This window comes from Tachysurus fulvidraco, chromosome 1 (genome assembly GCF_022655615.1).
Source record: "Tachysurus fulvidraco isolate hzauxx_2018 chromosome 1, HZAU_PFXX_2.0, whole genome shotgun sequence".
Taxonomy (NCBI): Eukaryota; Metazoa; Chordata; class Actinopteri; order Siluriformes; family Bagridae; genus Tachysurus; species Tachysurus fulvidraco.
In genome coordinates this window covers 28,791,495-28,803,999 of record NC_062518.1, presented here as the reverse complement: position 1 = coordinate 28,803,999, position 12,505 = coordinate 28,791,495, and the positions used below count along the sequence as shown (strand labels likewise).

General features: G+C 34.7%; 1 protein-coding gene across 7 annotated transcripts in view; it reads right to left on the bottom strand.

Moving 5' to 3' along the window:
* Positions 1–12,505, bottom strand: part of ank2b (ankyrin 2b, neuronal) — an 86,915-nt gene that overhangs the window by 59,191 nt on the left and 15,219 nt on the right. For all 7 annotated transcript variants that reach the window (XM_047815557.1, XM_047815554.1, XM_047815555.1 and 4 more), the window contains exons 2-5: positions 9,293–9,394; positions 3,287–3,385; positions 223–321; positions 31–129 (exon numbers count right to left, since the gene is read on the bottom strand). In XM_047815557.1, the coding sequence (XP_047671513.1) occupies positions 31–129; positions 223–321; positions 3,287–3,385; positions 9,293–9,394 (399 nt within the window). The remainder of the gene's footprint in view (positions 1–30; positions 130–222; positions 322–3,286; positions 3,386–9,292; positions 9,395–12,505) is intronic.

Genomic DNA, 12,505 nt, shown 5'->3' with positions numbered 1-12,505 from the left:
TAACTTGCTTGTTCATTTTTTGTTACATACCTCTGTTGCTGTGCTCTGGTTTCCTCCGTTTTCCAGAAGGTAGCGAACCACATCCAAATGGTTCTCTTGGGAAGCCATATATAAAGGAGTGAAGCCATTCTGTAGCATAATGACACACAATATTTACCTTTTATTTATCACAGCTATCAGCAAAAACAATTCATCAAAAAAGTCATTAAACGCCAGACTCACCTGTGATTGTGCATTTATGTCTGCTCCACGTTTGACCAGGGTCTTCACCACATCCCCCTGACCTGCTAGAGAGGCGATGTGGAGAGCTGTGTTTCCTTTCTGCTGGGCAAGCACATATAGTTGTATATTACTGATTTTTAAATCATATCAATTATTACCAAAAACAAAGCTTTTCTGTTTAATAGGTTTAATATTTTTTAATATTACATGTTGTAAATGTTGTAACAAGTTACAGTGTGGTGAATTCTGACTCTTTTCTGCTGAGCACTTTTGTGGTTGTTTGAGTACAGTAACTTTAGCCTCCCTGATAGCTAGACTCAGTGTGGATATTCTCCAATGACCTCCACCGTCCTCTCATATTCAGTGGTTTGATCATATTCAGTGGTTATTGTATATTAAATTCCAGTATATTAAAGGCCAGAATTAAAAAATAATAACCAGTATAGTATTTCATCCATTTGAGGGTTAGGAGTCAAAAAAAACCAAAAAAAAAAAAACAATCAGAACTAAGCCCATTTAAGTGAATTACCAATTATAAGTCAGCTACTTTATGTAACGGCTATTATGCAATAATTCTGTAGATTTTAGTTTTAGGGACCTTAAACAAGTTAAAATTAAATAATGGGAAATGATAATGATATGTTAAAATAATTAGAATATAATGAATTAGCAAGTTATTAAGTAAAAATTTGATTTAAAGATTTTGTTTTTTTTAAGATTTGTTTTATCAACTTGCATTTCCATGGTTTTGTACACCAATACACTATGTACAAACATACATACACACATTAGCTATTTATATATGCTATGTGTTGGTAGGACAGGAATAAAGTGCATCACTGCACGATTATATGATGCTCATAGCTAGACGGCACTTATTATCCAGTGTGAGAGATTTAAAGCTAAATTTTCTTATCAGCACACTCCCCATGATGGAATATATTAATGATAGTCTGGAAAAAAGGTCTTAATTAGAACAGCTTGTAAAGATAGGGATAGAGAAACAAGACGATTTATCAATTAAACAGAAGAATATCAGGGATATCTTTGTATGTTTGTGTGTGTGAGTGCGTGCGTTTGTGTGTGTGTGTGTGCATGGGAGTGAGTGACTGAGTTAAAGGTTAATGATTTCCACAAACTAAGCTTAACGGTTATATGCCTGAGCATGTGCTGTCAACATAGTATTATTTGGGATTGTGTTTCATCACAAGATATCTAAAACCACTTTTTGCACTGTGGTGGCTAAGGGAGAGTAAAGAGTGTCAGATTCCCAAGCTTGAGATAGCAAGTCATTTCTGAGTGATGATCTCTGGCCATGCTGTCTGGCTCCATCATTCCAGAGCAGTGACGAAGGTTAGTCTGTGATCATGTGACATGAGTATTAGGTTCAGTGGGTTACACTTGACTGTGATAAACATATGCTTATAAAAACTACTCTTAGGATTACTAAAGACACTATTCAATATTAAATATATACTATTAAATATTAATAAAAATATATTAAATATCATATTGTAAGAAACTATATATTTTTTCAAAGATGGGTGGTGTATATTGAGCATGAGATCTCAGACAAGATAAGAGGGTAGTCTCTCAAACTATAGTCATTAAGATAAAGTCTACTATTCAACAACTTGGGGTAGGTTTCCCAATAACAAGTAATATTAGTAATAACAAACAACTTAAAAAAGGTAATGAGGTATGAGCAGTTTTTGTTGACTCTGCTTAGTCTGTACAAAAGCTACACGAGTATATAGCCGAACAATCCGTTCACTCCATCCAATCAGAAGGCAAATTTATCAGATGAATCAGTGCCATATGGTTCATACTCACTTTAACTGTGATGCTTTTTGCATAGTAATTAGAGGCCTTTGCCTTTCTGAAGTAACGGAACGCAAGCACAGAATAATGAAGTACTTGAAGTGAATGAGAAAAGAGTCAGTTTACTCATTCATTTATAACAGTGTTTACAAACGTCAGTTATGAAGGTTTTCTGGAAATTTTTGAATGTTGTACAAAATAAAAATATTGTCTGTTAAAATCCACCCTTGAGCAAAGCATGACATTGACTGAGTAAGGATATCATGCTTAGCTAGCAAGTATGTAGCTAGCATGCAGATATTGTGTAGTTAGTTTGTAGTTAATTTGATGTTGATGTGTAAGTGTATAGTTTGGTACCACAGCAGTTAGCTTGTAGTTAGTGTTCAGTTAGTTTGCAGTTAGCGTGTAGTTTGTGTGTTATTAGTATGCAGTTAGTCTAAAATCTGTGTGTAGTTACTTCTCAGTTAGTATGTACTGTAGTTAGTGTGCAATTAGTGTGTAGTGCTTTGTTCAGCAAACTGTGTTTTTACCACGTGTGATCATTTTAGAAAGTCAATTTATTCTTTGTAATTTATTCAAATTATGATCTATGAACTATTCTGACGACTCATTTTAAGGACAGTGTTTCTGTTAGTGACTAATGATGATTTTAATGTCAGTGAACATCAGTGGTCCTTAGTATGCAGTAATAAAGCAAGATCCAAATCTATTTTATTGAATAACGTTAGTTCTCTTTAAAAAGGAAGTGAGTTGATTAAAGAAACTTTTGTGTCATTTTTTAACCAAATGTTATGTAAGATTTAGCAATAAAGAACATACAGTATCATTCTTATTCACATGAAATACATGATCTTTCCTGAAATAGTTTAGTTTTGGTGAGAAAAAAAAATTACACTGCTTAGATAAGTCAAGTCACTAATGTGATATGCAACATTAAGGCAGAATTAAACTTTGCATTATTTGATTATCCTAAGAATAATGGTATTCCCCTAAGGCCCATTTCATTCCATTGGATCAGTGCTTATATGACACATCCCAATAAGATCTAGTGAGTAGTCAGTTTGTTTTCATGTGGTTGCCAGGTTTAGTTATTTCTGACTGTCAAAACACTGCTGCTTCAGGAGCCTACCCGTATAGCAGAGAACACTGCAAACCTCAACAAAAGTACAGCATGCATTAAGCTCTTCTCATTTCTCTCACACTAAATCCTAGAATAATTTATTATGCTTCAAGAAGAAGTCACCTTCGTTGCAGAGTCCACTGCGGCACCTCTATCCAGCAGCTCCTGGACCAGATCCATGTGCCCCTCCTTAGCGGCCAGGTGCAGAGCATTGAGTCCATTCTGTAGAGACAAAAAACAAGCCAGGAATCAAGCACAAGCATACAAAACAAAAGAGAGGTTCAAAAAGAAATCTGTGAGTATCTGTGCACCTCCTCATCCATGCCCCAAAGTGCTTCCTGGCTGGAAGACCATATGACACTACTACACAGAGGAGGTTTGATATAAATATCAAAGCAGATATGGATGATCCCATTTATGCTGTGTCATTTTGGCACAGGGAGTTGCCAAAGGATTTTAAAAAGTTCATTCAAGATATTAATAAAACTGGCAATGTCACTGTATCTGGCAGCCCCACACCCAAGTTGTGTAATAAAGTGTCATACAAAGTCTCACTTATACCAAGCAAAAAATACATGATATATGTTCATATAAATTATTATTTTTTAAATTCAACAAAAGAAAAGACCCTAAAAATGTACCACAAATGCTCATTCAGTCGAACTGTCATGTATTCTGTATAGAAATTAGAAACCTCTGAATAAAGTACTGAAGTACTTAGTGAATACAGAATGGGTCAGTTCACTTGTTAATTTATAACAGATTTCACAAACAATATTAATTATGAAGAGTTGCTGAAAATAGTCAAATGTTGTACAAAAATCTGTAGAGTGACTGTTTCACTGGGTGAGGAAGTCACAGTTAGTTAGTTTGTAGTTAGTGTGCAATTACTGAGTAGTTTGTGTATATTTACAGTGCAGTGAGTTTGTAGTTAATATGCATTTAATGTGTAGTGTATAGTTTGACAAAATGACTGCATTTATTAAACTGACTAATTAGAAATTGTGATCTTTGTAGGAAGATTTTCAAGCCAATTTCCTACAGAATCTGAGGTGCGAAGTATATTCTAGGCAGAAAGCCTGATCTTTTATCAAGACCAAAATATGTATAGCAGTTTCGAATGTACTCAAAATATGATCCAGAACTTTCTGATGCCTCATGATAAGAGCAATGTTTTTTTTTGACCCTAGAAAATCCTCTGACTAAAATGGCAGATGAGTTGAATGCTCCAGAAAATCAAAGACACTGTTGCTAATCCAATTCTAATTGACGTGTCTTCCCTCTTATGTTGCAACATAGCCCTATTCAGACTGGATTATATTTCCATGGGCTCCTGAGGTAATTCCATCATTTGTTAGCGCTACACTGGGATTTTATTTCCATCCAGATTTACTATCTGGTTTTCTCCTAACCTCCCCTGAGAAATATACAGGCTGCTGATTCAATGCCACCTGACCGCTGATGCTCACGTTATTAAACTGCCTTGTGTAAGTCTTCTCAAAAATGTGGAATACAGAATGCACTGGAGAAGTTGCTTTTTCTCTAAATCTTTATTCTACATACTTTGGAAACGCATTAGCAGTAGAAATAAAATAAAATCAATCAACAAAGCACAATCCCAAAGACTGATTAAAGAAGCTTTTATAATGACAGCTATACCAGGTTATAATATAAGGTAAGTAGTGATAAAGATCATTGATGCCTATTACCAAACAGTCTTGTGTAGGCTTGTGTATAAATGTGCTACTCAATGTAGATTTAGCAGGATTATTAGTCATTACCAGATTAAACTATATAAAAATACAGTATGTGGACACATGACAATCAAACCTATATGGTACAGAATAAACCCATTCCACAAAGATTGAAACACACAGTTGTCTAAGTCTGTGTGCTGTAACATGACAATTTCCCTCACAGGTACTAAGAAGTCCAAACGTATTACAGCATGACAATGGAAGAATTCGAATGTCCTGCACTGAGCCTAAACCTCAACACATTTGGGATGAGCTTTAAGACTCTCTAGACCCCAGTCCTCCTCATCCTACACCAGTTTTTGATCTAAACAATGCACAAATCTTTACAGCCATGCTCCAAAATCTAGTGAACAGCCTTCGGAGAAGTGTGGAGGTTATTATAACAGCAAGAGACTACACCAGGGATGGGACAGTCACGTGATCACATCTCCCCATATAGCATATTTCTTATCCATAAATAAAGAATCACATCATCAGATGTGCTAGAAGCAGAAAATTAAGAACACAGGAAAACAGGAAGATGATTTGATCATATGTACAGTATTGAGGCACTGTTTTGCTAAAACAAAAGCAACTGTATGAGAATTCTTTTATGGGATAACGTTCATACTTTATGTAAATTGTCAATTCAAGAGCAAATTCCTTGTATAGGAAAATGCAAAACAGTGCATACATCTGTTTCTAATGTTTCTAAAGAATGTTTCTAATCTATAACTGTCCTCTGAGAGTGCTGCTATACTGTAGGTTGGTAAAATTTATGAGGATCTCTGCTGCTCACATACAGGGGCACTTAATCCATCTCTCTGCCTACACCCCCACTCTGTCCTACATTCAGCCACCAGCAGCAACCCAGCAGTTTAATCACACCAGACCAAAGCATTGAAGAGCACCTGCTGAAAAACTCTATTTGATTACCATGTACCTACTGAAAGCTTATTCTGTTATGCTACATAATTGAGGAGAACTGGTTTATCACAATGTTCCTTGTTGTCTGTTTAATTAGGGTGAGATAATCAAATAGTCCCTGAATGACTGACTTTAGCCACTGACAAATATACAGCAGATATCTTAATAAAACTATAATTATATGTTATAAACATACACAGATATATAACAAGAAAGATGTATACCTAGTGTACAGTTCTAATAATGACATGATGAATATTTTGTACATTTTTTAGGGGAACTGTACACATAAGTGACGTGTTGGTGGTAATAATGATGGCTTTAGTCCCTGTGTAAAACCCCAAAATAGCTAGAGGTAAAGATATATACTTTTCTGGATTTGTGAGCCGAGATTAATTTGCTACAGCACAGAGCACATAGATGAACGTGTCAGGATTTATAGATCAAAATGGCTGACATGAATCATAAGTCACAGTCACAGGCAATGACTTATAAATCAGCCCATAGGAATGAATGGCAGTAAGGGGGGGGGAAATTCCGTTTTCAATTGCATGATCTTTTTTGTAAATTTTTTCCTAATCTTTATTTGGACATGATGAGGACAGGTGAGAAAATTTCTAAATAATTTATTTCCTGGAGAGTAGTATTTCATTCATTAGGTTTATAATAAATTGTTTAAAATAATTTTTCATTTTGAATCAGACATTTTGCATTCATTTGTAGGCAAACAAATATTCTGATTTAATTGCCTTAAGAAATTCAAACATCTCAGAGCTTCAAAATTTCAAAACAAATGTCTCTCTCATTATGAATTGCATTCACTTAATTTTTTTAATTTTATGACTAATTATTTCATTCTCTCCTGACTGAGCCTTTGCAGTGCAGCATGTGAGTCTTTCACTCACTAGAGACTAAATTATCTCTCCACATAGGTCATGGTTCTAGTGTTTCAAATGCTTGGCCAGAACAAGGACACCACCCACACACATAGTGAATGGAAAAGAACAAATGGTCAAATACACAAGATACATATGAATACAAACAACATGCATGGGCCTTTACACATCTAATGGAAGAACTACTGTCCCAGTTTCCCTTATCATTTTGGTTGTAGTTGTAATAATTTAACTTTTTATCAGTTTCAGAAAATATAATGTGTACCTGTTTTAGTTGTGTTCATGTTATGGCATCATAAAATTTCTCTCTCATTTCAATCTGCACAGTGGTGATTAGTAGCTCATATGAAAGTAGACATTGAGCAGTTTAATAATTTGTAGTTATTTTAAGTATTTATGTTTCTGCCTAGCATATTAATCGATATATTAATAAAGTTCCAAAACATATAAACAAATATAAAACTAGTAAAATATGATATTAAAGCTATTTTTGCTTTCTGAGATGCCTCAAGTGCTTGTTCATAAGCACTTAAAATGTGAAGGTGTTCATTTCAATCACTAAAATTGTGTGCAAGATTACCGAACAGAGTTAAAAACATCTCACACTGAAAGCCTTAGTGTCTTGAATAATTTTATATCAGACTTGCAGCGATAAAATAATTCATTTGTTTCTACTGATTGAAAATGTAGATTTAAGTAGATTCCCATTCTACCTGCAAAGTGGAGAACCAGTGTACTGGTAAAAAAGTTTACAATATTAGTGAGATGATTGCATTCCTCGTACTCCTATACAACATATATGAAGGGAACACTGAACACAGAGTCAGTCAAATGTATCTCAAATAATGCTATAAGAACGAATGCTACAAGAAACGTTTTTTTTTTTAAGATTTTTGCATTTTCTTTTTTTTTTTTTTTTTTTTAATTAAATGCAAAAATCTTGTGGTGAAATATATTAGCATGTGTGATCTGCATTTCCTACAAGATCTCAGCATTTTTGAGGAATTTGTCCAAAAAAAACCCAGCCAGCTATGTGATCCTACAGAAATAAACACTTGTTTCAGCTATCAGTGACATCACTGTGTATGTCACTGATAACAGTGACATAAATCAGTGTTTGTGTGCTTGTTCAACACCTTCCTTTTGAAAGGTGTTGAACAAGCACACAAACACTAGTGGGGATTTCTTGTGGAAAAAAAAACTCCAGAACTTCTGGGTGTTTGACTAAGTGCTTGAGCAAGAAGGCTGGATGAGATCAGTATCATAAAATAATATTGGATTATTCTTTACTCCTCTTAATGATGAATAAATAGCCGAAATGCTATCATTATGCTCATCATTACGCTCATCGCTATAAGCACAAATGTGATTTAATGCGGTGCGTAAGTGGTCTTTAGAGGTTTTCCTAAAAATAGTCCACAAATAAAGAGTACTGGAAGTACCAATGGTATTGTGGGTCATTTAATTTGCTTCATATTATGTAGTTAAAATAAGCCCTAAACACACAGCAACACATTTTATTCTGAGTTTTGATTTTGAATCATTTTCACAGAAATACTTTTTTATATTAGTGGCTCATGTGATTCTGTTTTGCTATTTTTTTGGTTTTGGTTCTGTCTCTGCTTCTAAATGTTACTGTTTTTTTTGTTTTGTATTGACAATTCATTTATATTTTATTGTGTTTATATCTCACTACGAATTCTTCAGCTGTACCATGTGAGCCTTTTCTTTCAGTGTTCTGACACTGTTCTTGATTATGCATTACCCTCGTTTATTGTTTCCCGCCTGTGTTTTGATCACCAAAATATAGAGACTGATTATGAATGTAGGATTGATAAAAATATAATTAATAACAAAACAAATGGAGCCCCTGTGATGTGAAGGTCTTTTCACCTTATATTCTGCTGCATGCTACAGATTTGCAAATCTATTCACAGCCACATTATTAAGAAAAGTCCTTTGGTATATTGTTTTTATGTGATTGCAGCCATTTAATCAATTTCTTTCCCAAAATGTTACATCAGCGCAAGGCTACATTTAAAGAGCCAGGTTTATTTTCCTCCTAATTTACATTATATAATTTGCACTCTTCTTTGAAAAATCAGCAAGGGAATCCCTTGGGCTATACTGACATTTGGGAGTTAGTACAAAGTGTTACTGTAGCCTGTTGCTAAGCAACACCCTGATTCATTGATTGCAATGTAAATTACATACTAATCATATTTATTAACTCAAGATTTTTACAACATTCATCACAGGACATGGACAAGAACTGGGTTGTGATAAATAAATTATGTTTAACATGCCGCAATTAAGACCAATAAAGATCAAATGCCTTTCCAAAAAGCTTGTGGTCACTCTTCACTAAAAAGGTCACACATGTCATTTAGGACTGATGAAATGATGTTCGTGCCACAAACCTTTAGGCATGATTAGTTATTGAGCTACAGCTCAGGATTCAGGCATGGGAATACAATGTTGTATATACTAACGAGGTTTTGTTCGGTATCCCACTAATGAATTTATCTAGTTCGGTATTTTACTGCATGTACTGGTGTGAGAAAACGAACCTGATTGCAAGTGCAGATGTCCACACCGCCCTTAAGATACTCCAGAACCTTGTCAATGTTCCCAGCTCTCGCAGCCCGTAAGAAACTGGTGTTGCTGTCCGACTGGAAATATAGAAAACATAAGACAGAATCTTAATATTAGTGAGCATTTTGACTTATACAACTGACCCATTGGTCAGGAATGAGAAATCATGCCACAGTCATGTGTCTGGGTGACAGTTTTATGTGGAGGTAGCAGCTCATTATGAAGACACACTTTCTTAGGTTTACCATCCCAACACGTTAGCATAATAATATCATAATAATATATCATACATCATACATAATACAAAATATCATATGGCAGTAAAGAGTTTTTGCTTTTTAATATAATTAGATTAGATTAGATTAGATTCAACTTTATTGTCATTGTGCAAGGTACATGTACAGAGCCAATGAAATGTTAATGCCACATAAACAAAATTTTCAAATAATTTGCTTAGTCATTTGGATGGATATTCAGGTGCTATGTTGCTGAAGTTACTGCAATGCAGAGCCATCTGGAAATGAAAACTGCATTCAGTAACAATTACAAGAAAAACAGCTTTTTTCCCTATCTTGTGCTTTGTGATAGTGATAAAAACACATACATTACAATGCTAATCGCATATTCTTACTCATCATTATACTTAAATTATTCATTTATTTATTACAAATTAATTGAAGTACAATACAATAACAGTTTATTACTGCTTATTATAGCAGGACTTGGTGCATCACTTTACTGTATCAGCTGCTTCCAAAAACACAAGGTGACATTAATATAGATAAAAGCGCATGACTATGCAAATATCAATATGATAGTCAGCACATTAACAGCTATTTTTCTTTAGCAGCAAAATTCCAAAAGAAAGCTGCAGTGCATAAATCGGACAGCACATTTTATAGAGGAACATGACTAATCTTACTTAAGCTCTTTTTTTGCATTAAAAAGTTACAAATGAATTTAAACTGCTGTGAAATTAGCAAACGTTTGGGCAAATGCTATCTGGTTGACTCGCTAGTTCTTTAATCAGTCCCCTTTCTTGCTTTTGTAATAATGTAAATTTGACAGGACAAATAGTTTAGGTTTGCCTATATTTATATATTTTTCAGATACTTTCTTGTGTAATGGATACATCTGCAGACATTGTCAGGTCTGGCCGAATCCCAACAACCTGGATATAAAAACACAATCTTGAACAACCACACTGCATTTTGCCATTACATAACAAGCTCAATAACAAGACAGCCATCACATGTCTAGCATTTGCTTTTCCTTCAAGACACATAAAGCTAGATTCTGCATTTTGCTTGGTTGGTCCCATGGCAATGTCATTTTTAGAATTGAGATCCATAATATACTGGCTAACGTTTTAAAGAGAGATAGAGAGATGGTTTACATCAACAATTCAAAAACTTTAAAGGTTCTCTCATTAACAATTTAAACAAAAGAGGAGCACAAATCCATTTAAGAGGAACCCTGTCTCTGAGAATGATGCAACCTGTTTTGGTGGTGCCACTCCCTAAGGGGGTAACAAGCAGGCGCCAGGATCCAAGCGTCTGCCTCCCATAGTGGGCATGGTTACACCCTGCTGTGGCTGCTGTATACGGTGGAGTGTCCCAGAGTAACAGTCAAGAGAGTTAGCTACAGGGTCACTCTACTCAACTCATTTACACTTACCTATGACTTCAAATGTCCCCTAAGCTTAATTTATTGTGTATCGAGCTTGTATTAATCTAATCTATTTCACTCCTATTCACATCTTACTGGATTTGTTACATTAGTAAATTTTACTGTATAAGTAACATATAAAGTAAAGTATATGAAAAACTGCTTTAACTCCACAGATCTAGGTAAAACATGATGTATATTACAGCACACTGTATGATGATGGATAACATGGATCATTGTTATTCTGACCCTAAATTGAACTAGATGTTGACATATAGAGTCACAAATTAATGTAATACACGATTTAAAGCAATGCTATGATTTAATTTCACCACTCATTTTTTTAAAAAAAGTACAACATCTAGACCAGGGGTGTCAAAGGGGGTTTTTACACCTGGTCACTTCATGCGTTTTCTGTGATCCGATAGCTATCCGATGGTAAAAAGATCAGGTCTAATTGCCCTACGAAACGTTTGAGACGGATACAAATCCGATTGCTCAAACCACTTCAGGAGGTGGTCTGGGACGCATTTCAGATGAAACTGGTCAGGTGTAAATGCATGTGGTTGTTCAAGTCACATACGTCAGCACTATACTCCTCCCAAACGGAAGTACGTCACTCGCAGGTGACTCACGAGTCATGCATCGCACCAGAAACAAATATGTTTTCCCATGACTCCCCTGATCTAGACTATATTATATTCTTTACTGACAGACCAGTAAAGCTCCACATTGAAAAACAAAACATTCCATCAACAATTAGTCATAGCTGCTGGCTAATCTGGTGTAAATACTCCCTCATAACAACTTTGTAGTTATTTAATCTACTAGTTTAAAAAAAAACACTTGTGTTGAAAAACTTTGTGTGCTGAACAACTTTATATTCTATGATATTGGGTGTCACAACAACTCACTGTGTTTCTACACACGAATCAGCCTGTTTATTTCTGAGAAAAAGAGAGTGGGTTGATTTACTCAGATAAGATTAGCTGTGTGGAAATAGTACCAGTGACAAAGCAACAAAACCCTGTGATGATATTCATTAAATGCCTTATTATGGTGCAAAGTCATACATTATAGTCACCCAATCATTAATATTTACTACAGATAAAATATCTGCACAATTTCTAGAGAAAAAATAACTGATTGTCCTAAAACACCTACATAATGTTTTTCCTTCTTCACAGTCAAGAGAGTTTAATAATGTTTCTAAGAATGACAGAAAAAGAGTAACCCATAGATAGATTTAGGATTCTCATATCTGAGTCACTGTACTCAAAAAAAGCCTTCAGGTTCAATAAAAATATGAGAATTTTCTGGTCATTTTAGTGACTCATTTATTTATTTTGCTCTATATATTTATTGGGAAAAAGTTATTTTTATTAAACATTATTATTGGGTTAATCTACCAAACAGATATAAAGATATACTTTGGTATCTTTCGCTATATGGCCCAAGAACATAAACAAACCTTAACTAGTGAGTGACTTTGGGATAGGTCTGGCTGGGGTTTGGTAAGT